Source organism: Monosiga brevicollis, genomic scaffold, assembly GCF_000002865.3.
Source record: "Monosiga brevicollis MX1 MONBRscaffold_4 genomic scaffold, whole genome shotgun sequence".
Lineage (NCBI taxonomy): Eukaryota > Choanoflagellata > Craspedida > Salpingoecidae > Monosiga > Monosiga brevicollis.
Genome location: NW_001865041.1, coordinates 1,930,553 through 1,956,975, shown reverse-complemented (window position 1 = coordinate 1,956,975; position 26,423 = coordinate 1,930,553). Strand labels below are relative to the sequence as shown.

Here is a 26,423-nt window from a genome sequence, read left to right as displayed (position 1 = left end):
AACTGCATGTCACAAGTGCCTCTCTCAACCTTGCTGAACATGTAAATTCAGTTATGACTTTTTACGTCCATTCCGGGGGAGCCTATTCTGAGGATGAAAAATGCGGCTCAGGCTCTACAACAGTTTAACGGATAGCGTCGCAACGGTACTTGCAAAAATCGTTGCAACAGTACCACTGAGGCTACAACTCACAGGGCGCACCGAGGTCGACTCCCCGTCCTCAGACTGCCATACAAGTCTAGGAGAGAAAAGAAAAAGGAAGAATTGCGGATTTATTCAGCAAAAATACAAGCGAAATTAGCCAAAAATTGACTGAAATTTCAAAACAAAAGGACACTTGCCTGGAAACATGGTCGGCCTCAACTAGGCCAGTGCCCGTAAGCACAGTCACAGTGAGATCGCGCCCCAACAATTTCCGCAAATCGACGGACGTGGCCTAGAGGCGATGCATTGGGGAGCTCAGAGGCACGTAACTGCACCCGACGAAGGAGTAGAGCCACAGCCTCACCCAGACGCACCTGAGCTAAATCCATATTTTTCAGCTGGAGCAGGTACTCGGTGGCTGACACAGCAAAGAGGCGTACAAGCTGAAGCTGCCTTGGAATGGCGGCGATGGCGGGAGCCACGGCGCGGGGCAAGCTGTACACGACATAAAACGTGATGAGCGTCCTGGGTCGCGTCCAACCGCCACACCGCTGGCATGTACATACCACGGGCCAGTAGCTAATGACGAGTAAATCAATGGCTTTTGTAACGCAGCCACCATGTCGGTGACCGAGCTTTGGCTGAATCATTTCCACCCACGCAGGCCAAGAATGAGGGCGCACATGGCCGCACTCTAGCAGCACTGTCCGCAGAACCAACCTTTGATTGGGCGCTTCGCCCACAGTGAGTAGCATACGTTGATGCAGGGGGCTGACATCGTCATGAACGACAGTGCTTGACAAGCCTCGCTATGTGTGAGGCAATTGACACAATCAAGGAGGCATACAAGTGGGGAAAACACGGATGCGCATTCATGTCTGAAGCCGGTGGCTTGCGCTGCAAAAAACACGGACCGTTCGGATCCGCTTCTGCAGCATTAGCTGCAGGCGGCCAGGCGCTGGATGGATGACTGTGTGCGACTGACGAAAGGCGACAGACACAGTGTTGGCCCCATTTGCGCTATGCATCGAGGTCCACGACGTGGCAGGATAGGTTTGCGTAGGCAGATCAGATGTGCCGTTGACGAGGCGCGGCAGTGCACCCAGACCATTGGTGTCAGTTAGCAGCCAGCCCGCATCTGCCCCATCTGCCACAATCTCGAGAACGAGCTGGCAGACCCAAAGCGACGCACAAATCAACCAACAAGGCGCATGCATGAAACAAGCCCAGAGGTTGCAAGCAGGAGCAAATTGCGAAGGACGAGTTTTCTGACCTCGGAGGCCACATCCAAGACATCAACCCCCACATCAAGCTCAAGCGCACCGCTGGCGCCCTGATGATGGTACAAGCGGAGCTGCACCACATGCCCATGGTATACCTGAGTGACCTGGTTGAAGACAGCACCCTCGAGTATCTAAGCCAGGCCACGGGCAATGACTGGAATGTAAATGATCAAAGCAGAGTGTCGAGAGTTGAAGACATGGCCAAACCTGCACGTCTGACGGCCCAGGGCCAATCGGAACGCTAGGGCCAGTAACGTTGAAAAGGTAGGCGCCGTCCTTGGAACTCTCATATAAAGCAAAACCAAACGCGATGGGGGTCGAGACGTTGGTGCGGAGATTGGTTATGCGAGTGACGCCTACAAACAATAAAAGTACGCGGCATCATTCAGCCGGGCATGGGCTGCGACTGAAGCGGACCCCAGGCTGGGGAGACTATCACTCCACTACCAACCCTGCGTGAGAGTACCCTCCAAAGTGAAGACGCCGTTGGTCGTGGAAAACGTCTGGTCTTCCCTTGGCAGCACCGTGGAATGGGGCACGACAACCGTGCGTGAGGTGTTATGTGTTTGCCCAGCGTGGGCACCGGCATAGGGCACGGTTGAAGCAGCACTAATGGTGTGCAGCTCAAAGGGGGCGAGGTCCAAGACTACTCGAGTAGGATCGTTCATGCGTCGAGCCAAGCCGCGGGGAATGCTGAGGAGCAAGAGCAAATCAGAGGCAAAGTTTGCCACGACAAACAGCAACGGCCATCGTGAGTGCCAGGGCTGCGCGCTCGTGCGCCTCCAGTGATTGTTTTTTAGTTTGAAAGACGTACATGGTTCCGTACAGCCCCGAAGGTACAGCTTGAGCGGGAACGGGTGCACCATCATGAGTGGTGACGGCAGTGACAACGGAGGGGAGTCTGCAAAGCAGCCACAGGATCGCGCATGGCATGGTCGTCGTCAGCCGATACGAGACGGGGTAAAATGGAAAACTGCTAGCAGATTTGCGCCAGACACTTACACCACAACAAAGGTCTGATTGTGTGGGGTCGGGTTGAAGACGTGATATTGCACCTAGATGCATTGGCCAAGGTGAGCAACAGCACTCAAAGCGTGGCCTGCGCTCAACATCATTGCAACATTGTAGGCTGCCTTACTGTTTGGCGGCGCTGCAGAGCGCGGAGAATAGTTCGATCCTCAGACAAGAACAGGTCAGAGGAGGAGCAGGTGCCGTTGGCTAGGCCCTGGCGAGACAGAGCAGGCGGCGAAGAGGGTCAAGTTCCCGAGTTTGTGACAGAATAAGCTTCATTCGTCTTACCTGACGGAGCAACTTCCAGATAGTTGCTTCGCTTTCGTCAAGAAGGCGATAGTAGTCGTCGAGTACGTTGTGATCGCCCCCGGTCTGTCCACCGCCGGTGCACCCTTCTTCTGCCACACACATTGTGCCAGTAATGGCATCGTGGTGCAAGATGATATCTTGGAGGGTAGAGGCTGCCACCAGGGCCTCGGACTGGCGGGGAGACCAGCCAAAGAAGATCATCATGGGGTGAGGTGCAAACGGGAAGCCATGGCCCTGAGGATGGAGTCCGACTGTGCGGGATGGAGATGGCACGGGCGAAGTGGGGCAGTGACCGACCGTAGCGGCGGAGAAGTTTGTGTGTAGACCCAAGAGGGCCTCTGTGGCGATCAGGAAATCGTGGGCATCGCGTGACCGTTGCTTCAGCACCGGGCGCGAAGTGTAAAAGCCAGACCACACCTAGCATGGGCAACCGCGGGGTCCATTCTCATCAACGAAAGTCCTTCTCAGGGGCTGGTAGGGACAGCCACGACATCGGATATCAAGAAATGATGGTGGGCGGGGGGCAATTGCTGAACCTGTTTGGAGGATTGCATGTTGTAGGCCAACGGGAAAAAGTCGCGCGGACCGCGAGTGGGCCACTTGGTGTAGTTTTGACGCTGAAGGAGGGCAAAATACTCATCCACAGTGGCGTATTGGATGGTCATGTTGTAGACTTGAGGTTTGCTGTTGATTTCGGCCATGAGTCGGTCCGTGTTGGAGAAGACTAGGGTGGCATTTTGATACATAAAGTCGCAGCCCCAAGGGACGAGGACATAGGGCGTGCGGTACCAGTCAGCTCGGGGCAAGACGGCTTGCACAAAGGCTTGGGCTCGATCGGCCGCGTTGGCTGGGGTGATGTCTGGGCTCGTATCGCCTTCCATGCCCCACCGGAAGCCACCGGGCATGCAGTAGTAGGAGTCAAATATGTGAGTGAAGAGTCGGGCGGTGCTATCGTTTAGGATGGGTGAGGGTTGCCAGACAAACTCAAGTTGGCGGTTGGCCTTGCCCAGGTTCATTTCATCGTCGGGAATACGGTTAATGACCAGGGCGTCAAAGCCCATGGTGGCATACAACAGGGCGTTGATGTTGGAAGAGCCAAAGGGATCTATGGACCAGCCCACGCGTGGTCGGGTGCTAAAGTGGTCTTGCAAGTAGCGGTGGCCATCGCTCATCTGGCGCAATATCTGTTCTGTTGTCGGGCAGGCCTGTTGGGGAGTTTAAGCGTGTGAGGTGTGTGGCACGACGGGCGACTTCGTCATGTGCGTCGGCTCATCGGCCAGCTGCCCTTTTCCCCATGGACCTGAAACGCAAATTTTTGTCTCCATGCGTTGTATTTCGGTCAGTTTGTGTGCGCCAACGTCTGTGGATATCCCTGTATCTGCATCTGGTGCTGGCGGGCTGACCTGACCTGATCATGTTGGACCATGCCTCCATCGATAAAGGACCACTGGCCCTTGGCAATGAGGCGCTTGAGCGTGGCTAATTGGGCACTTGTGGCGTCTTGCTCTATCCAGAGCTGCAAAAAAGAGGAGAAGCTCATCAGTGGTGGCGGGGGGTGGCCTTTGCAAGAGGGCGGCCGGTGAGCATGCCGGGGCAACGCGGCACCTTGAGGTAAACCACTTCTGCCCAGCTGAAGCGCTTCGTCGGGTCCTTATCCAGCTCATCAAGCACGCCGGGAATGATATGGCTCACGTTGAGGTCGTAATACGAATCCATCGTCTCCAGCCACCCAACATCTGGGGAGGTAGCCACGGCAAGATTGGTGAGGGTGCACTGCCGAGAGACGAGGAGTTTGTTTTCAACCCAGCGAGGCACGAGCAACCAACCCAGGTGAGTATGGGGCGCGATGATGACCTTGATCGGCTCGCCGCACACCAAGCGAATCGGCGCGTCGAATGCTAGGACCAGAACCAGCCCAAACAGTGGTCGGCTCAGGGACATGGTCGACATGGTGCCGTTGGGTGGCAATCAAACCGACAGCCGTGCAGCTTCGATACCGGCAGCACTTGGCCCTCCGTGCCTAACATAAAGGGTCCTCCCGTTCGAACAAGGTCAACTCCTTCCCACCTTCTCCTCCGATACACCTCCACCCAGCACCCTCTGCCCAAATGATCTCTCTCTGCTCTGCTCTGCTGTTCTCTCTCTTTTTCTTTTTGTGAAATTTGAGAAAAACACACTGACACTCCAAAACATCAACAGAGAGAGAGAGAGAGAGAGAGAGAGAGAGAGAGAGAGAGAGAGAGAGAGAGAGAGAGAGAGAGAGAGAGAGAGAGAGAGAGAGAGAAAACAGCAAAGACACAAAGGAATAGCACAACTACCACTGAAAGAGAGAGAGAGCAAAAAGAGCGATGTCAGATTAAATGATTTCGGTGTCAAAAGACAGAAAAAATTTGTGAGAGGAAGGGCACACACACACAGAGACGCAGACGCAGACGCAGACACAGGGAGCGGCCAGCTTGCTGGAAGTCGAGAGTTGGACCAACGGGGGGAGAGGGGTTGTTGGTGTGGGCTGGTGGTGTGGGCTGGTGGTAGATTGGGTCGGATTGGGGTGGGTGTTTGCTGTGAACGGCGCTGTTGGAACGAGTGCCCTCCGACATCAGGTCGAGGGTGATGGAGACAGGATGGATCAAGCCCTCCAGGCCCTGATCGCCAGCCCCATGGCAGCAGAGGTAAAGAAGCCTACCGTTTGGTGGCAGCAGCAAATACAATTGAGCAAGGCCTTCTGCTGAGAATAACCCAGCCACTGCCCTCGAGCTCTCCTCACCTTCTGCTTCCGCTGTGTAATAGTTGGGTCGGCTTCTCTTTCGGCCCCTCTGCGAATTTCCGCTGCAAGACGTGGAGCAGTTGACGCTGCGTCTTACCGTGCTCAACGATGTGGCCTTGAAACGGCTCGTACAGTGCGTCACATGCCCATCGTGCTGTTCAATGCGCTCTCCCTCCCTGCTGTATTGGCTAGTCCTTGCTCTGCTTGGAGTCAGCTCACCGCGCTGTGGTTGCGAAAATGAAATGGGACACAGAAATGCCGCACACCACCTGGTCTCGTCAATGGTCGTTGACGTGGGCAATTGCGTCTCCAACTCCCCACATCAAGATAGAATTGTTCATCTCTTGACCTCCTTCCGGTCCGGGCCTCATCCCTATCATGTCCCCGACCAGCTGATCACAATCACCTTTGCTCATGCAAAAGTCGGCGTCTGCTAGATTTATGTGCCGGCCCTGTCATGCCATCAACATGGAGCTCGCCTCCTTGCTGCCCGAGGTGCTGCCCGTCATGGCCAGCACTCTTGACGAAGCCCCAGGTGTGCATGTCTTTCAACAGCTTGCTCATACCCCAGCTGGCGGTGATCCACGTTGGGGTTTGCTCCTGCTCCCTTTCTGCTCGGCGAGAGTGTGGTGCGGGTCGGTTGAGATGGGAGCTCTCTCTTCAGCGCTTCTTTTCCTCACTTGTCGATCACATGCAGATGGGCTGGTGGCCCCCGAACTTTTGTCCATGTATGGCTCAATCTTGACAGATGAGGGACCGGAGTTGTGTCGGCCCTACTTGTTGCCGCTCTTTCCACACATTCTCAACTACCTCGGCCGCGATAGCGTCGGGACAAGCGTCTCTCTTCTCCTGTACCTCAGCTTGGGCGGCGTCCTTCTGCCCTCTTTACAGCAAGTGGGTGTACACGCTTTTTTTTTCAATCCTTTGCGTGGAGTGTCCTTGCTCATGGGCCTTGCGGGTGGCTTGCCTTCCCTGCCAGCACTGCCTTTGACATCTCTGTTCGCTATCCGATCTCATCTCTTGGATGCTGCTTTTCAGGCACCGCCCCGAGCGCGCGTCGTGGCGGCAGCACTAGACATGGAGATTCCATCTGCCCTAGAAGGTCGACCCTACTGGCGCCATCTCGTGCCTGCCATTGTTGACAACGAGCCGGGCCGACAGCTGCTGCTAAAACTTCTCTTGGTGGGTTGGGTGGTCCCAGTTGAAGGTGCCCTGGCAAGCAGCATTCTGCGATTTGAGTGTGTAGTTGCTCCTTCAAGGTTACAGACACGGACCACGTTCATTTTGCTGCATGACGAACCTGTTGCTGCCCACAGGTACTCCGCGCGGCGATCAATGGCGTGGAATATCAAGGTTCGTTGTGGCCAAGCTCAACAGCGTACTAAGAGCAATACGTGCTTTGGGACGCTTTTAGTTTACCAGATCTGATCCGTAGCGCGTGTGAGCATGCTCCGCTGAATTACCATCATGCTGTCCGCAGAGCGTCGCTGGGGCCCACTGCCCGGTGCCTCGGCCGTTCGTCAAGTGGCTTCAACGCAGCCCGATCTCATCCCACTGTTGAGCGAGCACGGTCTACCCGAGATGTTGATCACGGTACAACTTTGCCACGTCCGAAATTGTCGACGCATCGCCTTGGCTGTGGTAGTTCACGACCTTTTGGCCCACTTCCTGCAATCATTCAGGTGTTACAGCGGGGCGACTCGGACTGGGCCATTGATGCCCAGAGCTTCTCAATGTTTTACTTTGCACGCGCCCGCCACGAAGCGGCTGTGGCGCTGAAACACTTTGTGCGTGGTTGTCCTGCTTCTTCTCGCACACATTGGCGATGTGCGCGATTCCTCATGGGTGACAATGCTGCGGCAGGTACAAGCCGGTATTGAGTTGCATACTGAGCGTCTCTTGGATGCCTGCCTTGCTAACATAGACCGGTAGGAGTGGAGCTGCCTTGTTGCTCGCTGGCAAGGGCGTACCTCTCTCACAGCGCCATGCTTTGTGTTTGAACATGTATAGCAACGACAGTGTCAGCACCACTGTTACGCTGGAGCTGTTGTTTTACATCTCTCAGCGACTGAAGGATGGCAAAGCACGGCAGGCCGAGTCAGCAGCGCAATAAGAACGGAAAGCCGTTTGGTAGCCCCGGCGCTGCTCATGCCAGCTTTTGTGGGCCGAGCCCACCCAAGGTAACCCAATCATGTGCTGATTGGTTTCTCAATGTCAAACTTGCCTGTGCAGAACCCTCTCCATATTCTTTGCTGTTGTTGTGAACTTAACGATGTCAATTTAGCCAATGAGCATCCAAATGGGGAATGACAAGATACAAGTCCACGACCAAACACGGAAACACTCAGGCCTTCAGTAACAGGAAACAAGACGCAATATAAAACAGGAAGAGGGCGTAGCCCCAGCGTCCCCAAGCGAATGATCAATGCAGACATGCGCGCTAGCGTATTCAAAGGGGGGGGATTGACCCCTCAAAAAAAGTTCGCAAGGGGGAGAAAAAACACCAAATGAAACAACGAACAAATACGAGGGCTGTCACAAGCAGGCAACACACAGACAAGACAAGGTGGTGTAGATCACTTCTGGCCCCAACCACGCATAGCACAGGAGGGTACCATATTGGAAATCATTTATCGGGGGCCCTCAGCCAGAGCCTGAGCCCTGCTGGCCTCGGCCTCGGCCTGCTTTTCGGCCTCCACCGATTTGACAACGGCTTCAACGTCCTCAGGAGAGATCTCCTCGAGACGACCACCCCGGCGCATCACGGCGAGCTCAATGTTCTTGCCACCCGACTGCACAACCTCCAGAAGGGCCTTGACGGCCAGTTTCTGACAGCCCTCCACGTCTGCTACTGCTTCTTCAGAATACTGCTTCTCAAGATATTCGCGCACTGTCTTGGAGCGAGGTCCACCAATGGAGTTGGCCTATCGCAGCACAACAAGACATGACAGACATGAGCGCAAAGTAATGACATTGTTCAGTAAATGAAAGCGCCACGAAGGCACTCCGTTCGATCAAAGAACAAGGAAGTAATAGAACCAGACGAGTCAAGCGGCGGACAAGGTGGATGAGCTCAGCCAAACAGTCTTGTTTGGTTGTCGGCAAGGTAGTCGAGACCACCCATAAGGAACGAGGAATTCAAGTTGTCATCACAGTCATGCATCCCAGCCGCCGCCGCAGCACACACACACACACATATAACACACACCCGCACACCCACACACACTTGACATGGAACATGTTCACAAACAAGCAGGAGACAAGATGACAAACGAAGCGACCACGGTAGTCTGGCTTGCAGAGGATAGCTCAGCCAAAAAGATCTTGTTTGGTTGTCGGCAAGGTAGTCGAGACCACCCATAAGGAACGAGGAATTCAAGTTGTCATCATTGACACCTCGGACAGGCCAGCCACCATGGTCATGTCATGTCGTTGCCTCACAGACAGACACAGACACAGACACAGACACAGACACAGACTAAGACACACAGAAGGAAAAAAAAAGGGAAGGAAAAAAAAAGGGAAGGAAAAAAAAGGGGGGGGGGGGGGGGGAAAGGATAGAACCAACAGGTAGCAGGCCCAGATGACTCAATCGTCATCTCAAAGTAAACATCAAGAGGGAGCAAGTGAGCGAGAATGGAAACTCACGCTCCAAGCTGAATAGGTGCCAGAGGGGTCTGTCTGGAAGAGACGGGGCGTGCCATCCGGGTCAAATCCCACAATCAAAGCTGAAATGCCAAAGGGCCGACGGCCATTGCTCTGAGTGTATTTCTGAAAACAGCGTGCGCGAGGCAAAGCGAAAGCGTGAGGACATGAGCGCAACAGGGAGGCACACACACTCCAGCAAAGGACTGAGCAGCAGATGCAAGTGTTACCAACCTGTTTGATTTGTGCGACGAAGCGCGTAATATATTCCACCGTGGGAGGGTCTTCGACCGTGAGACGATAGCTCTGGCATTCGACACACGTCTTGTTGATCAGTACGCGCGCATCGGCAGTCAGGCCTAATGTCAAACGACCACACGGCAATGCCCGCAAGCGACATAGTCAGTGAGAATGGGGTTCAAATACCGGGGCAGAGTTAACGCAACCTTGCCAGGATGACCAGTTTGGGCAAGGTCACTGGATTGGCGAGGGAAAAGCTGAACCACGTCACGTACCCGCAAAGGCCATAAAGATGTGGTCGTCAAGCTTGCAAATCTTGCGCACCGTGCGCGTGTCTTGAAGCTTGGCCGCAGATCTCCTCTCAACGGCCAGTACAACACAGTCTTTGCCGCGAATGCCCACCTGCATCATCATCACGGCAGGTTGTTGGTGAGCTGTGGTGCACAAGTCGACTTTTATGCGAAAAAAAAAAAAGCCACTGAACCAGACTTGCGAGGACTTACGGCAGTGGTACCCTTGCGTACAGCTTCAAGGGCATACTCCACCTGAAACAGGTGGCCGTCTGGCGAGAAGACGGTAATGGCACGGTCATAGGAACCCGACATGTTGCTGGGCTCGGCTCGTCTACCTCGAGGTTCGTGTCGTGTCACAGCGAGCCGAGGGAGGCGAGTCAAAGAAAAATAAAGGGCTCAAGCCAAACAAAGCAAAAAATGCTTCAAAGCCACTGAACACATCAAACGCAAAGTTGAGGGGGCTCCCTAACTAAGGTGCCACATCAGTTATCAAAGGACAGTTGTACGGAAGCTGGAAGTCGATGTTGAGAGGCGCCAAGGCCAGAACTATCTGGCTCAACTGGCTGCCCTGGACCCTTTCCACAGCACCGCGGCGCATCTCTCAGCCTCAGCGGCGACCCTCGACTGCCATTTGCTGTTACGATTGACACACCTCCACGACAAAGATTGAGGTGCACGACCAAGGGGTCAACTTTTAGCCGCTCATACATTTAGACCCCCGGATGATTGGCTTGTGCTGTCCCATCTATAGTATCATTTCACGCCCTTTTTTATAGCTACGCTTTTAGAAAATATTAACGGCCGTTATGCACCGTTAATTTTCTCTGGCGGGAAAAGCAATGCGCGCTGAGCGAAACCGTGCGCAGGTGCAGGTGCGCTCAGATATTGCGGCGCCATGCAGGAGGCCCGTGGTCATGCCACCTGTCGGGTGAGATCTGGTAACCGCCAACCGACTCGAGGTGGTATTTTCCGACAACCAGTCTTCCGATCGTCTACATCCTTCGTGTTGAATCACAAGGACGTTCAGGCCGCCGTTGTTGACCATCAAGCAGACCCAGCACCATGTTGGACACTCCCGCCTCGACCACCGCTTCGGTGACCGACCACACTGCCACCATCACTGAAGATCTAGCCAACCTGAAGGTGGCAGCCAAGGCCGCGCTGGCCTCTGATGAATGCACCATGCTCACGCCCGAAGAGATTCAGGCCGAGCCTCTGCTGCGCGCCAACCCGCGCCGCTTTGTCATCCTGCCCATCCAGCATGATGCCATCTGGAAAATGTACAAGAAGGCCGAAGGTGAGCTCGCTTTTCTTCCGAGACCTCAATCACTTGCGGGATATCTCCACCATCCCGTCAGCTTCGTTATCAACTCACTGCCCTGTCTATTCGCGCGCGTCGTGGTGATGCCTTGGGCTGATGACAGCTTCCTTCTGGACGGTCGAGGAGGTGGACTTGGGTCGTGACCTGGTCGACTGGAACAAGCTCAACAAGGACGAACAATTCTTCATCAAGCACGTCCTGGCCTTTTTTGCCGCCAGTGATGGCATCGTCAACGAAAACCTGGTTGAGCGCTTCATGACTGAAGTCCAACTGCCCGAGGCCCGCTGCTTCTACGGATTTCAGATTGCCATTGAGAACATTCACTCTGAGATGTACTCGCGCCTGATTGAGACATATGTCAACGACTCTGCTGAGAAGGACAGCCTCTTCAACGCCATTGAGACGCTGCCAGCCGTGCGCCGCAAAGCCGAGTGGGCCATGCGCTGGATCAGCCACGACAAGGCCTCGTTTGGTGAGCGTGTGGTGGCCTTTGCGGCCGTCGAGGGCATCTTCTTCTCGGGCTCCTTTGCTGCCATTTTCTGGCTCAAGAAGCGTGGCCTCATGCCTGGCCTCACCTTCTCCAACGAGCTCATCAGCCGCGATGAGGGTCTGCACACTGACTTTGCTTGCCTCATGTTCAGCATGCTCAAGAAGCGCCCTTCCAAGGAGCGCGTGACCGGCATTATCATGGATGCCGTCGAGATTGAGCAGGATTTCCTGACCAACGCTCTCCCCTGCGGTCTCCTCGGCATGAACGCTACCCTGATGAAGCAGTACATTGAGTTTGTCTCAGACCGCCTGCTGGTGGCCCTGGGGTGCGAGAAGATCTTCAACTCGGAGAACCCCTTTGACTTTATGGAGAGCATCTCCATCGAGGGCAAGACCAACTTCTTTGAGAAGCGCGTGGGCGAGTACCAAAAGGCTGGTGTGATGGCCGACAAGGACCAGCACGTCTTTACCTTGGATGCTGACTTTTAAGGCCAGCGGCTCTTATGGATTACCACCTCAATGCCCGTGTGCCATGCTCTACCTGCGCCGACAACTCGCAGCCCCGCTGTTTGTGTGTTTATATTCCAAGGCTGCCTCTTGGCGCGGGCGGTCGTCGGCGCGGAGTGCGTGTTTGTCACTCCATGCTAGCCGAGATTAAGCTTGCCTTTTGTGTGTTTACATGTTATGTTCGTAAAGAGGGTTCTGTCTTCGTGATGGTATTGGTTCCACACTCTCGTTTGGTTGTGCGCTGGCCCATGGTCGTTCCAGCAAATCCTACATGGCCGTGTGCCGTAGTGAGTGGACTTTGGCAGGCCATGCGTGGTAGCAGCTCGCACCACGATTTCGATTTTTTTTTGGTTCTCGTGTGTGTTTTTTTTTTGTTTTCCTTGCGTCCCCCTCTGTTAAACCGTTCTCATTTGGCCCAAGGTCACTGAGTGCCGTCTTTTTGCAAAGCAAGGGCGGATCGAAGTAGCGGTATTTGTGTTTGGCCAGTGTGGTCGTTGGAGGGCTTATTGCCCGCCCTCCTGGGGTTGGTGTTCGTGTTGCACGTTGGATAGTTGAAGCTTAAATGATCATTCTTCATGCTAAAAGTGTCAGCCACTTTTTTGCCAAGATGTCAGACAACAATTGTCATCATTGCAGAGCGTGATTGTATTGCCCTGAGGTCAAAAACCGTTTCCTACCAATTACCAAAAGCAGCCACAGGTTCTTCTCGAAAGAGATTCCAACAGAGACCAAGAGACCAAAGAAGAAGACTCGAGGTCTGCTTGCTTATTGTGTGCCACACGTGCAGGAGCCAAGTCAAAGACAAGATGACGCGATTCACGTGCATCTCGACGTAGGACAAGAGTGAGCAGGTTTAGCTTACACCACTTCACGTGGGTGTGGTAGAACGGGCTTCGCAGAAGGCGATGGAACAAACAAAAAAATCAACTAAGCTTTCCATAACAACGTGAAGGGGGTGGATCTTAAAACGGCAGTCGGGGGTGAGATGGAATGCATTTGATGGCAATGGCCGTTCAACTTGATGCTGCAGCAGGGCATTGAAGGGGTTTTGTTCTTTCAAGCAGTCTGGGTGCTTTTGAAGTGGATCAAGCCCAAGGCCAAAATGGGCGTGACTCGTTTTCGACGCCACGTCGTCGCTTCTTCTCCAACCGTTCCGAGTTGTCTGCAACTTCACCTCGAAAATTCTCTGCCATTCTTTCCCATCTCTGATTCACCCTTGCTTTCACGCATTAAACCTTAACACTAGGCCGCTCTGTCTCTAGCCCGGTCTCTCTTTCACACACATTCTCTCCACATCCTTTCTGTGCAGTGAGCTGCTTTTATCTTATTTTTCTTCCTTCGTGCTTGAGGTGAGTGATGGTGCTGGCCGACGACGCGGCGAGCCTGTAGAGGCGACCTGTCAGGCTGCCATCGCTGAAAGGGTAGCAGACTTCTTCCCTGTTGCCGTTTTTATTTTTGGGTGGGGCGCTAGTTTGTTGTGGGGGGTCGAGACCATGTGACTACCGCGCTGCGGATTGAAGCTGTGTTCTCTTAAGTTTTCTTCGACGTTGTTGTCGACAGCTGGCTGACGTGTCAGGATGTGGCCCGCGTGCTTTATTCCTTCGGCTTTCGATTTGCTCATCAACCCTGCATGCTGCCCCCTCGTGTTTCATGCTCTTTTTATTGCGCGGTTCCGTATTTGTTGGCGCCGTTGTTGCGTGCTTGTGTTGGTAGATACATTCATCATGCCGCACACCGAATTGTACGACCTTTTGGGCGTGGCCCCCAGCGCCTCGGAGTCTGACCTCAAGAAGGTGCGTCTTGCCTCGCTCTGACACAAACTTTATGGGTTTGCAAACCGGTTCACCGATTAGTCTGCTCCCCGTGGCTGTTGTTGCTGGTTTTTGGCGAGCCATCGTCCCCGTCCATGGCACATCGGACTGTCAATATTCAATTGGCATTGCTTGCCTAGGCTTACCGTAAGAAGGCCATGAAGTATCACCCCGACCGCAACCCTGAGGCCGGTGAAAAGGTGGGTGACATAACATTGTCGCTTCCTGGGTCAAAACTGGCTGGCCGGCTGGCCCTAGTCTTGACTCTTGCCTCATCTTTTTTTTTTTCTCTCTTCATGTGTTTGCTGTCAATGCCACGCATCTCGCCGTGTTGCGTCTCGACTTGTTGACTGACGTTTCGCCGTGCGTGCGTGTCTGTTCCTGTGTGTGTGACTTGGACAGTTCAAGGAGATTAGCCAGGCATACGATGTTCTCTCCAACGCCGAGAAGCGCTCCGTCTACGATCGCCATGGCCTTGAGGGCCTGCAAGAGGGCCGTGGTGAGGGCGGTGGTGCTGCCGACATTTTTGAGCACCTCTTTGGATTCGGCGGTGGTCGCTCCCAGCGTGGCCCTCGTCGCGGTGAAGACACCGTGCAGCCTCTGAGGTAGGGCAACGATCATCTTCTTCTGGGGCAAAGCTGCCTGATCGACCTACTACTGTGGCTCTGGCTGGGCAACATGTGCTGGCTCGGCCCACGTTTACGGTGTACGTTACCTCATGGTGCTCTTGCTTGCCTGGTGCTTTGGCTGTTGACCGTGGTAGTGTGTCGATGGAAGACATGTTCAAGGGTACGACCAAGCGCATTGCACTTCGCAAGAAGGTGTTGTGCTCGAGCTGCGAAGGTCGGGGTGGCAAGGCCGGAGGTGGCCGAACTTGCACCAGCTGCGACGGCCAGGGTGTGCGCGTCCAGCTACGACAGATTGGCCCGGGCATGGTGCAGCAAATGCGGGTGGCCTGCGACCGCTGCAGCGGTTCGGGTGAGATCTGGAACCCCTCGGATGTGTGCAAGGTCTGCAACGGCAAGAAGCTGACACAGGAGCGCAAGATCTTGGAGGTGCACATTGATAAGGGCATGCGTAACGGACAGAAGATTACCTTCCGTGGCGAGGGTGACCAAGAGCCCGGCATTGAGCCCGGAGATGTCGTGCTCGTGCTTCAGGAGAAGAAGCACCCGATGTTTGAGCGCTACGGCAAGGATTTGGTCATGAAGATAAACATTGGCCTGATCGAGGCGCTGTGCGGCTTCACCATCAAGGTCAAGCATTTGGACGACCGCGTTCTGGCCATTACCTGCCGTCCCGGCGAGGTGATTCAGCCCGACGCCATCAAGATTGTGCCTGAGGAGGGCTTTCCGGAGCACCGCCGCATCTTTGAGAAGGGAGACTTGTACATTCGCTTTGAGGTGGACTTTGACTTCCCCGAGGGTTTCCTGTCGGCCGAGCGCATCAGTGCTTTGGAGAAGTTGCTGCCGGCCCGACCAAACCGTCCTGCCGTGACTGGCGAAGGTGAGCCTGAGGAGGTGTTCCTGGCTCAGCCCAAGCGCAACCCGGGCGAGGGTACCGGTGCGGCCACCTCGAGTGAAGCCTATGATGAGGACGACCACGAAGCCCGTAGTGGCCCCGGTGGCGTTCCTTGTGCCCACCAATAAGTGCGCTGCCTTGCATGGGGTGGTCAGCCGTGATTCGGCATGCCACCAACGCGTGCGCGTTGAGCACACCAAGACAAGACGGCAAAAGAGAATGATGATGTAGAAGGTGGAGATGCAATGTGCAGTCTATTGCAGAGGGATTGCGCCGAGCCCGAGGCTTGCGCTTTCGACTGCCGTTGGGAGTGGCCTGGTACCGGGAGCGGGCACTGCTTGCCTTGTTCTCCTTAGTGTTTTTGCGTGCGCCTGGTGCCCCAGGTTGACTCGAACTTTTTTTGTTTGGAGTTTTGCTTTTTTTTTTTCGTCTTTTTTTTTTTTTATCGGATGTTGGCGACGATTGAAAAGAAGTTGATTTTCGTTTATATTTTTCTTCTTGCTGCATTCTAATCTGATCCCCAAACTTCTCCCAGTAGCACCGACGGCGCGCGGGGCATTTCGAAAGGTCAGAAATGTAAACTGGAGGCAAAAAGCTGTCAGCGTCTTGTCGTTGCACCATTGTCAGACATTATTATGCCTGGGTTCGGGCATGTTGCTGCAACTCGCTCGATTCGAGGCCACACACATGGGTCACCACGCTCATGTTTGGTGGGGGGGGTACATGTAGATACATGTACATGTCAGGAAGGGGTGCGGGGAGGGGGCAGCGAATAGGGCGCGGTCTAGCAAACGTGTGTGTGTGTGTGAGAGAGAGAGTGTGTGTGTGGTGCCCTGAGGCCTCGTGATGACAGTATTATATACTGCCAATCACATGAGCTTGCACTGGTTTATCCACATGCCTGACATTACCCATAACGAGAAAGAGAAAGAGAGAGATTAAAGAGAGAGAGAGCGCACATCATGTGGTTGTTGCACAGAGAGAGGGACAAGAGAGAGAGGAACAAGAGAGAGAGAGAGAGAGGAGATCAAACGCTTCTTCTTCTTCTTCTTCTTCTTCTTCTTCTGTTCTTCGATTTTGGTCAAGGCGACGAGATTATTTCTGCATCTTCTTGATGCTTTGCGACATCAAGTTACGTCAGGGCTTCAAGGGTAACAGCAAAAACGGCAAGGACGGCTGCAGAAAGTCAATATTCACACTCGGCTCGACTTGAGGTATGATGGCAACCGGCGGCGGGTGTACTCCCACAGCTCTGGCGGCGGGGTTACAATGTGATGGCAGAACAAGCAGTCAAAGCAACGGGCGCCACTAGTCAGCCGGTCGCTTTGCGCATCGCGTGGTGGCCCACTTTATATTCTAAACTCATCCCAGCTTTGGGCTCGCGCAGCTGCTGCAGCATTTCTTGACGTTGGACGCAGAGTGTACAATTACGAAGCCTTCCCGCGCCAACCAACCAGCCAGCGTGCCAGCGTGCCAGCTGCCTGCCAGCCTGCCAGTCTGCTATAGTTTGGACAACAACGCTTCTGGCGTTTGCTCCGCTTCACGTGCGACAACGCCCGCAGAAGCCCAGCCCGTGAACAGGTACTGCCCCCCCCCGCCACCTCCGTTCCCCTGTCCTCTTGGAGTCCGCATCACGTTTTGTTCAGCTGATCAGAGGCATACGAGTGGTGGACCAGCCCCTGCTCTCCCTTGCTGACTCTTCTCGCGCGTCATTGTTCCCAACAAACTTGCATCTGACCCTCTTGCCTTCGTTGAGCTGATATCATAAATATTCTGATCTCCTGACTCAACTCACAGGCACCTCCAGCATGTCCGAGTCAGAGCACAACGATGCGCAGCGGTCCCTGCTGGGTGACGGCAATGTGCAATACGGCACTCGTTCCCCTTCCACCCGCAAACGCAAGCCTTCTCGCCCACGCCCATTGCGCTACGAAGGCGGTGACACCACCGACACAGACGAGGAGCTGCTCGACAGTGCCAACCCTCCCCACTTTGCCGGTCCCGATATGACCGATGGCGTCTCTCGCAGTCCAAGTCCACCCCGCAACATCTACGGGTCGCATGGCCACGAAATGCTCGAGACTCGCCTCGTCGGACGTGAACGGAGCCGCAGAAGGCAAATCCCTCGTTTGCCCGGCAAATCCTTCCTGCCCAGCCGTCGTCGCGTCACCAACCGCACCAATCGCAGTCAAATTCGCGGAGTTCTTGATACCCTCTCGGACCTCGATGAGGAGAGCACCGTGCCCTCCCCTCAACGCATGGGATGCTACTGTATCGCCCAGGCCTTTGAATGGGCCAAGCTGGTTTGTTGCCCGCGCACATCAATTCATGGCTCTTTGCCCCTTCTCAACCTTCTTGCCTCATGATGCCGCTGGCTCCGACCCCCCTGCACGCAAATAGGTCAAGCAAGCCCGACGCGTTGCTCAAGAACATGTCGTAATCAACGAAGATGTTTTGCGCATTACCCTCGCCACTTGGCCGCCGGGCAGTATGTGTGCTACCGACCACTCTCCTTGGCACTCGAAGACCCGTGTGTGGTGTCTCTCCATGCTTCCCTCCTCACGCCCACCCTTGTGTCTTCCACCCCCCTCCCGCCCTGCGTACGGTTGCCGGAAACTGCCACCAGGTGATGTGTTTATTTTTGCCAGCTACGGATGCCTCGTGTTTTGGAGCGTTGAGGAGACAGCCGAGCACAAGTTCATCGAGTTTATGAAGAGTTGGATCGATGACGAAGACCTGCTCCAAGAAGACGAGGAGGCCGACAGGTGCGCACACGCCTGCATGCTGCCATAAGACGGCGACCTACGGTCATGCGGCAGCCTTTCACGCCTTGTCGCTGACGTTCTTATGGTTGCTCATGTGCATTCTGTGTCATCCTCATGGCCGAATGCAGCTTTGACTGGTACTACGTCTCGGATCGCGACGACATGATGGTCTATGAGAGCTACTTTCTCCTGCCCCGTGTCAACGAGCAAGACGATAACATGCAACGTCTGGCTTTGAGCTATGCCTGCGCTACCAGCGTCAAGCTCGATACTTTTGAAGTGGCCATCGAAGCCACCATTCAAGCTACGCAGCACATTCCCGAAGAGCTTTCGCAAAAGGGTGAGATCTCTCTCAGCAAGCAGGAGATCAGCCGGTACATTGGCGAGCTCTACATCCAGGTTGGTCAGCAGTTGCAATACGCTCCAAGTGTAGCCAAGTGCCGACCAGCGTCCTCATTCTCTCTCTCTCCCCCTGCAGAAAAGCGCAGTCAACTTGACGACTGATCTCCTCGACTCGCCCGATTGGCTTTGGGTTCGTCATCTTGTTCTTGTCCCTCGTTTCTCAATTGCTTCCGCGCCGTGCCCGATTTTATTCTCGACGCAGGTCCGCCTGACCTACTCATTTCACTCTGTTGTCGTGACGTGCCGGTGGGATGTTTTTTGTTCCCATGACAGGACAAGCCCACTCTCGAATCGTATTACCAAAAGACCCGCAAGTTCCTGCAGATCGACAATCGCTGTGAGGTGCTCAATAAGCGACTCGATGTCCTGGCCAACTTGATGGACATCCTGCGGTCCTTCCAGACGGAGCAGCACTCCTCCCGTCTCGGTTCGTGGATTCTCCTTGTTTGTGTCCCGTTTGATCTGTGCTGTGGGGGCATTTACATACGTTTTTAAGGTCTCCTGCTGACCCGCTTTGACATGTATTCAACCTTGCTTAGAGTTGATTGTCATTTGGCTTATCGTCGTTGAGATTGTGCTCGGCTTGATCGACATCTTCTGGAACTTGTTTGAGCATGGCCACATTGACCCCATGTAGTCATCTCCACACCAACTGTGCTTGCCAGTTACTTGGAAGACACACAAGTTGGCTTTTCGTCGCCAACTTGCAGGAGACACAACATGGGTGTACGCTCGAAGCTTGTCCTTTGACCGCACAAGTTGCAGCGGTCTTGATTAGTGCTGTACGTCTCCTTTGTCCTCCACATGTCTTCAGTGGCAATGCTGCATGACATGGCCGACTGCTGTCAAGAGCTTCATGTTGTTTGTTAAAAGGCGTCGTCCCTCAGACACCTTTGTATGTATAGTGCGCGGTGCGTCTTCTTCTATCCATGTTCGTTGTATCCCTCCACACAATCCATTCGATACAAGAATACCATCGCCCCCGTCTTCATATCTCAATGCAATTTGCTGGGCAACCAACAGACACCGCATCAATACAAATTATTTTCACTGCCTCAGACCAACCACCTTTCCGAGCAGAGCTGGACTAGCACAATGTCCGAACCTGCGTGCTGCCCCAGCGCTCATGGCCAGGGCGCTCAGCAAGTCAAGTCAAACTCAGGGCGGACGACAGCGATAAAAGAACGGTCATTGGCTATAACACTACTTTTGTTCTGGGCCTCAACCAACATGCCGGCTGTGTCATCTCAGGCCTAGCTCATTGCAAACGCGTGGCTCACACCAACCAACACCACTCACACGCGCAGATATCAAACCTAATAAACACACCTTCATCAAATATCTATGGTTGCTTCGCTTTGAGGCCGTGAGTACTTGACACTCAACAGGCAAAGCCCGCAAACAAACTCAGCCAAATCGGCGAGAAAGTCGGCACAGAAGGCTCTAGATTTCAGAATCATCTCCATCGGGGTCAACGCCCGGGTGCGTGGGAGTAAAATCATTGACGGAAAACGTGTTTTTGAAGCGCTGGGAACCGTTCTCCGCCTGAGCCAGGCCAGCCTTGCGCAGAGGGCGCGCCAGGCTGAATTTGCCGGTGCCGGCTGACGCCAAATCGCGCAAGCTGGTGTCTTGCAGCTCCGCACGTCGACCGACAACCATTGGGATGGGCTGAAACTGAGTCGCCGCTGACAGCTCTTCACGTGCACGGTCGAGGCCGCTTTGACGAACGTTGGTGGCACCAATGGCCAACAGCTCATCACCCTCTTGAACCAGGTCACGACAAGGACTGTCCAAGGCTACACTGCCAATGAAAACGCCAGGTTCGTCAGTCCGTTCCTCAAGCACCAGGCCAAGCGGTTCACCGGGTCCCTTCTCCACAACCAACTCTAGCAAGTGAGGCTCGCCATACTTGCGCAGCACCTCGCGTGGCGCCGCCGTCCTCGTTGCCGCGGTCATCGACTTGGACATGGGTGACATTACTTCGTCAAAGTCGTCCATGTGGTGTGGAAGCTCTGGAGTCATCGAGGTGACCTCGGTCGAGCCGCCATCCATGGACTGCTCAAAAGCCCGCCCGGCCTTGCTTGTGGCGCCTGGTAACCAGCTGAACGCTTGAATGCCAGAGGCGTCGTCAAAACCTCCTGCCCGAGACGCACCGAGCTCAATTGAAGACAGCTCTGTCGCTGCGGCCGTCATGGGCCGGTCGTGTTCATCCAGGATAACAAAATCGTCCTCGTGTGGCGCAGCCCGCGCACCATTATCTGGCATGCTCGAATCGATGTTCGTCTCTCGCAAGGCGGGCAAGGCTTTCGACGCGCCTCTTCTGCCCGCAGACGGTGGCGTGGCTGCAGACGTGGAAGGTCGCAAGCTACTGCGCCCGGAGAGGCTGGTCATTGCTGTAGCTCCACCCATGCTGGTCGCCATATCATCATCGAGCGAGGGCACCTCGCGTACATTGAAAGGGTCATATGTGGGATTGTGCAGCACGGCCTGAAACTGGTCGGTTGCTCCCTGCTTGCTCTTCTGAGCGTTTGATCTAGCGGCCACCAAAGAATTGTCCGAAGCGCGACTGCTGTACAGATCCTCGTCATCGCTGTACAAATCCTCATCCGGATCATTGTTTTCCGGTAGGAAAGGGTTTTTACTGCGGCCAGCCCCGCTCAAGATCGTCTCCGCGACGGGCCCCTCACCCAGTTGTACGTCATGCCCAGTGTCGGACACGTCCACATCGTGCTCTTTGAAAGACATGAGGTTCAGGTTGATCATTTCTGGCTGTACCGGCTCCTCCGCATCCTCATGGTAGTATGAGCCAATTCGTCGACTTGAGACAAGGGTCACGGGTTCGTGCATAGCATTGTTGAAATCATAACCCTTTGCATGTGCGCGCGCCACATCGTATTTTGCCCGGCGTCCAGACAGCTGTGACTCACTTGTAACATCATCGCCCTCCTTGTCTTGAGGCATGCGCCGGCGCCAGCAGCAGAAGCACAGGCACAGGCAGCAACAAACCAAAAGTATCAAGACTATCAACACCACAATCCAAGTCGTGCTCGCCAAGAAATCGTAGTCGTCCGCCTGACTCGGCAAAGTCGTGGGTTCGGCGGTGGTCGTGGTCGAAGCAAAATTCCCACAAGCACCGCCCCGGCCCACGTCAAACCGGAGCAAGGGCGAATAGCCAAAAATGGCTGTTGGGAGTGGCGCAGCTGCGGCTGGTGCCGATACATCAAAGGTAAAAGCCGGGTATGCAAAGGAGCCCACGCGACTACCAACGTGTAGGAATCGACGAGATGCGACCACGCCCCCATTTTGATCCGTAGTAATTTGAATCACACTCAGACCGACACCTTGCACTGTGGGCAGACCCTCCAAGTGTGCCTCGTATAGGCCAGAGGCCAAGCCGCGCGCACGCACCACAGCACCCCCCAGACCCGCACCCGTCTTGATGCTATCCAGCCCCGGATCTGCCTGTACAGCCTCCCAGCTTCCAGCGAGGTTTGGGTGCTCCACATCAAAATAGACAAAAGTGCGGTTGACGGCTGGGGCTTGAGTCGCCATGGTCATGTTGACCGTGATGACAACTCGACAATAGGGGCCAGTCCGCACTGACGTCACAGTGGGCTGGGACAGCAAGCGCAGCTGACCAAACACTACGCGCAACAAGTGCACAGCGTCCAGAATGGTCACGTCTCCCGAAAGGTCCACGTCCAGTTGTCCCGGCTCTAAAGGAGGTGCTGCAGTTGGGCCTACCTGGGCTTGGACGAGGTAGTCCTGCAGATATAACACGTCATTCACACCAACGACGCAGTCTGCATCTGCATCCCCCACGACCTTGTGTGTAGCGCACTGATCACGTCGCCAGCGTGTTGCATCAATGCGACCTCGGCGAAACCGATCGGGGCCCACGACGCGTAGGTCCCCGGCCACAAAAGCGCGCGGCGTGGGCGAACCGATACCCCGTCGTTCGGCATCGGACACGCTTGTGGCATATCCATGCAATGCCGGGTCTGTTTCCGTTCCCATGATGGAAAAAGTGATGACTGCCACTTCAACGATGCCGTCATTCGTCGTCGTAGTGCCACCAAAGCGCAATTGACCAGGCGGATCATTGGCCGTAAAGATGAACGAATTGCCAACCCAATCGCTGCCAGGTTCCACAGCTTGAATGGCAAGCACAGCTGGGTCGTACTCGATTGTCAAATCCAGTCCAGCGAGACCGGTAAGTCCCGCATTGACGCGGACCGGGATCGTCAGGCTTCCTCCCAATCCCCAATCTTCGCCTAGGGCTGCGCCCGAACTGGCGCCCAGGTCAATGTCACCAGGCTCAGGCACTAGGTTGACAAATGTTGCCACTCGAGCGTTAGCGGATGTGAATGGGGATGTCACAAATATTTCAGTGGCAGTAAAAGAGTTACCCATCAGGAGCAGCATTCCGTTTTCACCATCCACAACCACGCTGCTGTCTGTGGATTCCCAAATGACGGCCCCTGCGAGCAAATAATCGCCTTCGCTTGTGTACGAATCGGCTGCATTCCAACGGGTGCCATCATCCAGCTCCACGTCGATTTGCAACTGCACAGACGAACCAGCAATTCCGCTCAGGGTAGAGGGGAACGCTGTCGGGAAGATGCCGGCAATTCTGCGTGGAACCTGAGAAAGGACCACATCAACCACCGTTTCAAGCGAGCAAAACTGCACTGTGACCGATCGCAAGCCACTTTGCACCGACAATGGTACGATGCGGTTGGTGTCAACAATGCTCAGCTGAGTATCTGGCGTTGTGACGGAAAGCATGTGGCTCACATCGATCGAGCCAAGACTATTTGGCAGGAGAGTAACCACTGCTTCAAGCTGGGCTCGTTGAATTACGTCGGTACCTTCGATGGGGTGAAGTGAATTCATGATCACGCTGCCGGAGCCTGCGTAGGCTGGCCAAGGTCGTAGCACCGTACGCAATTCGTCCACCACCGCAACACTAATCGCCACGCTACCAGTCAAATTGATGTGTAAAAAGCTGACGTTGACTAGATACAGTCCCGGTACAGCCTGGGTGACCACCAGGCGGGTATCAGTCAGATTCAAAGTCTCCGGTAGGCTGACTCGCATGCGATCGTCGCGGCTAAGATCCAGGCTATAACCGGGGTACTGCACTACTACGGACAGGGTGGCTTGGGTGGTAATCCCTGCACAGGCTGCAACGCTGTTCGCAGCCGCAATCGCTGCAGAAGAGACGCTTACCACAATACCAGTAGGGTCAGGTAGGTGCAAGTCGAGTGGGGTAATAGCCGTAATGGGCTGCGCTACGACACAGCTATCAGGCAGCAACGTCACTTGAAGCACGGCATTGTTGGCCTGGGAGATCGCTGTAAGGGCAGTGCCGTTGATATCCACAGCCGTTTCGGCCTGCAGCATGTCAAGCTGTAAATCCTGATCACGTGGCATCCTTGACGTGGCATCACTGTATGATACTTGCGCTATTAACCAGCCTTGCTGCTTTTCGCGCACAAACTCGCTTGAGAGCCGCACCACGGCTTCTAGCGTATCTTGTTCGATCGCAATGGTCGTGATCACTTCAACCGAGAGTTGCACCGGTTCAACTGCTGCGGGTGTGACGAGCACGGTCAAATCGCTCTCAAAGCCAGGCATCGCCACTCGTACGACCGTGCTACCCGGAGACACGCCCTGCACATATAAGGAGCCCGAAGGCGCGACTCCAATGGCAGCCACGTCGGAGTCGTCCACGCTCACGTGGGATGGCTTGAGATAGGCCGACAAGTCGACTTCACGTCCGTTGATCACTCCCTGCAAACGAAGTTGCGAGCGTTGATATCGCGTCGAGCAATTGCTCAAGTCTAAGCGGTTCAGCTCCAGATCATCGACAAGAACTGCAATATTGGATGGCCGGTAAATAATCACATCAATGTTAGCAGAAAGTTCGCCAGCAAAAATTTCGAGAGAATGAGTTCCATCTTCCGATGCCTGTGCTGGAGAGCAAGTGCGAAGAGAGCCAGCAAAACGGCACGATTGTACATCCGTTGATGCAACTGTGCCGTCGTTAAAGAGTTGTACAAGATGGATTTCGATACCCGTATTGCTGTCTGTCTCAAGGCGGGATGTATCCACCCAAAATGGCAAGGAGGAAGTGCCAAGAAGCAGGATCGGCTCGAGATTGGTAAGGTACACGTATCCGCTCGTGTCCCGGCCATCGCGCGAGACTATGGTCAAAAGGGCATCCTGGAAGCTGCCATCAACTTCAATCGGGTTGTTGTTCTCATCATGCAAACTGCCCTGCGCAGACAACATGGCCCGGCCTCCATCAGGCAGGCCGCGAAAAGTAGCCGAGAGCAAACGACTATAAGAGGAATCACCACTGCCAACATGGATGCCATTGGCCGCCAGTTCTTTGCCGGCAGAGGAATATCGGCCTTGCCATTCCCCGGCATCAAATTTGACCGATTCAAGAGCCAGAGCTGTCGCATCCCACTCAATAGACAACGTGAAGCTTGACACATTTTCGGTCACATCAGTCCAAACTTCAACCGAAAAAGAATCGCCACCAATCTGAGGAGCCGTTGGGAGATACATCAAAATTGCATTTTCGGCATCATTCATGGCAGCGGCAGGTCGCACCAGCTGGATTGTCGAGTCTGCTGATAAGTCCTGAGCTGCGTAGGATGCAGTGATTGATACAGTCGCCGACTGACTTGAGAACCAATCATATGGAATGTCAAAAGTGAAAGCCGAGATTGCCTGATCGCCAGGCTTGAGAACACGCGAGAGTACAGAGTTTGACAGTGGATGAGCCAGATCCACGATGATATCTTCACGAGCCGGCGTGAGACTACCAAGTCGATCTGTGGTCCAGACAAAAAGGTCAAGTCTGGCAGAGTCAGCTGGGTTCGCAGGTCGAAACACTTGTGGCGTGGCTGCTTGTAAATGGAGACCAGCCACCGGGCTACGAACGTCAAAGTAGAGCGTTGATGACGACGATAGCGAGCCAACATCAGCCGTCACAAGCACCTCTGCAGCATTGGTCAGGACGGAGCAGCTTTGATTGCCCTCACACCATTCAAAAGCAGCAAACTCCGGGGGAGAGACAGCAGCAGACCATTCAATGGGGACAATCGAATGCTCGATCGAGGCACATACTCGATCAGAGGTGGTGGTTGCTGGCTGAACAACAATCTCATCATTTCCACATACGGTCAGGTTCTGGCATTGGCGATCAGTGTCGCCGGAGCAGGGGCCCACTTCAAACTCGTGTGCCGCGCAAATGGAGCATGCCTGGCACACCGTGTCGTTGAGGGCTGAGCAGCCGTGAGCCTCAAACTCGCCGCTGTCGCAGGTCGCGCAGGGCTGACACACCGTGTCGCTCGTGTTGGTACAGACTGCGGCCTCAAACTCGCCGCTGTCGCAGGTCGCACAGGGCTGACACACCGTGTCGCTCGTGTTGGTACAGACTGCGGCCTCAAACTCGCCGCTGTCGCAGGTCGCGCAGGGCTGACACACCGTGTCGCTCGTGTTGGTACAGACTGCGGCCTCAAACTCGCCGCTGTCGCAGGTCGCGCAGGGCTGACACACCGTGTCGCTCGTGTTGGTGCAGACTCCGGCCACAAACTCGCCGCTGTCGCAGGTCGCGCAGGGCTGACACACCGTGTCGCTCGTGTTGGTACAGACTGCGGCCTCAAACTCGCCGCTGTCGCAGGTCGCGCAGGGCTGACACACCGTGTCGCTCGTGTTGGTACAGACTGCGGCCTCAAACTCGCCGCTGTCGCAGGTCGCGCAGGGCTGGCACACCGTGTCGCTCGTGTTGGTACAGACTGCGGCCTCAAACTCGCCGCTGTCGCAGGTCGCGCAGGGCTGACACACCGTGTCGCTCGTGTTGGTGCAGACTGCGGCCTCAAACTCGCCGCTGTCGCAGGTA

At 54.9% G+C, this 26,423-nt stretch overlaps 7 protein-coding genes across 7 annotated transcripts in view; 4 read left to right on the top strand and 3 right to left on the bottom strand.

Moving 5' to 3' along the window:
• Positions 1-34: 34 nt before the first annotated feature.
• Positions 35-4,697, bottom strand: MONBRDRAFT_36279 (uncharacterized protein; the record flags this gene model as incomplete). Its single annotated transcript, XM_001743748.1, has 14 exons — positions 35-238; positions 342-363; positions 519-953; positions 1,059-1,313; positions 1,418-1,531; positions 1,635-1,783; positions 1,879-2,120; positions 2,242-2,328; positions 2,430-2,482; positions 2,566-2,652; positions 2,727-2,918; positions 3,284-3,952; positions 4,156-4,263; positions 4,353-4,697. The coding sequence occupies 14 exons, from the start codon at positions 4,695-4,697 to the stop codon at positions 189-191; spliced, it is 2,808 nt and encodes a 935-aa protein (XP_001743800.1). The 3' UTR covers positions 35-188.
• A 1,282-nt stretch (positions 4,698-5,979) lies between these two features.
• On the top strand, positions 5,980-7,807 carry MONBRDRAFT_31601 (uncharacterized protein; the record flags this gene model as incomplete). Its single annotated transcript, XM_001743995.1, has 8 exons — positions 5,980-6,046; positions 6,209-6,405; positions 6,550-6,693; positions 6,828-6,864; positions 6,992-7,104; positions 7,194-7,298; positions 7,375-7,439; positions 7,522-7,807. 8 exons carry the CDS (start codon positions 5,980-5,982, stop codon positions 7,622-7,624), a joined length of 831 nt encoding a protein of 276 aa, XP_001744047.1. The 3' UTR covers positions 7,625-7,807.
• On the bottom strand, positions 7,774-10,085 carry MONBRDRAFT_20148 (uncharacterized protein). Its single transcript, XM_001743747.1, has 5 exons — positions 9,900-10,085; positions 9,672-9,798; positions 9,391-9,515; positions 9,160-9,282; positions 7,774-8,435 (listed from the first exon to the last, which is right to left on the bottom strand). Exons 1-5 carry the CDS (start codon positions 9,999-10,001, stop codon positions 8,142-8,144), a joined length of 771 nt encoding a protein of 256 aa, XP_001743799.1. The 5' UTR covers positions 10,002-10,085; the 3' UTR covers positions 7,774-8,141.
• A 786-nt stretch (positions 10,086-10,871) lies between these two features.
• Positions 10,872-11,988, top strand: MONBRDRAFT_15279 (uncharacterized protein; the record flags this gene model as incomplete). The annotated part of the gene is made up of 2 exons (XM_001743994.1): positions 10,872-10,986; positions 11,114-11,988. 2 exons carry the CDS (start codon positions 10,872-10,874, stop codon positions 11,986-11,988), a joined length of 990 nt encoding a protein of 329 aa, XP_001744046.1.
• Positions 11,989-13,721: 1,733 nt separating this feature from the next.
• MONBRDRAFT_20146 (uncharacterized protein) lies at positions 13,722-15,826 on the top strand. The gene is made up of 4 exons (XM_001743993.1): positions 13,722-13,799; positions 13,958-14,017; positions 14,220-14,422; positions 14,581-15,826. Exons 1-4 carry the CDS (start codon positions 13,731-13,733, stop codon positions 15,464-15,466), a joined length of 1,218 nt encoding a protein of 405 aa, XP_001744045.1. The 5' UTR covers positions 13,722-13,730; the 3' UTR covers positions 15,467-15,826.
• A 2,496-nt stretch (positions 15,827-18,322) lies between these two features.
• MONBRDRAFT_15148 (uncharacterized protein) lies at positions 18,323-19,000 on the top strand (the record flags this gene model as incomplete). Its single annotated transcript, XM_001743992.1, has 3 exons — positions 18,323-18,502; positions 18,582-18,635; positions 18,779-19,000. 3 exons carry the CDS (start codon positions 18,323-18,325, stop codon positions 18,998-19,000), a joined length of 456 nt encoding a protein of 151 aa, XP_001744044.1.
• Positions 19,001-19,948: 948 nt separating this feature from the next.
• The window catches only part of MONBRDRAFT_23706 (uncharacterized protein), a gene marked incomplete at both ends in the record, with an annotated part of 12,947 nt that continues 6,472 nt past the window's right edge, over positions 19,949-26,423 (bottom strand). Inside the window, one exon of the mRNA XM_001743746.1 lies at positions 19,949-26,339. Coding sequence (XP_001743798.1) covers positions 19,949-26,339 — 6,391 coding nt within the window. The remainder of the gene's footprint in view (positions 26,340-26,423) is intronic.

What these genes read in the sequence shown, in the direction of transcription:
- MONBRDRAFT_20148 (XM_001743747.1), bottom strand. Translation starts at nt 10,001, where the DNA reads ATGTCGGGTTCCTATGACCGTGCCATTACCGTCTTCTCGCCAGACGGC. An exon ending in TACGCAAGGGTACCACTGCC is followed by an intron (nt 9,799 to 9,899) that starts GTAAGTCCTCGC and finishes ATGATGATGCAG; the next exon opens with GTGGGCATTCGCGGCAAAGA. An exon ending in TCGTCGCACAAATCAAACAG is followed by an intron (nt 9,283 to 9,390) that starts GTTGGTAACACT and finishes CGCTGTTTTCAG; the next exon opens with AAATACACTCAGAGCAATGG.
- MONBRDRAFT_20146 (XM_001743993.1), top strand. Translation starts at nt 13,731, where the DNA reads ATGCCGCACACCGAATTGTACGACCTTTTGGGCGTGGCCCCCAGCGCC. An exon ending in ACCCTGAGGCCGGTGAAAAG is followed by an intron (nt 14,018 to 14,219) that starts GTGGGTGACATA and finishes TGACTTGGACAG; the next exon opens with TTCAAGGAGATTAGCCAGGC. An exon ending in GACACCGTGCAGCCTCTGAG is followed by an intron (nt 14,423 to 14,580) that starts GTAGGGCAACGA and finishes TGACCGTGGTAG; the next exon opens with TGTGTCGATGGAAGACATGT.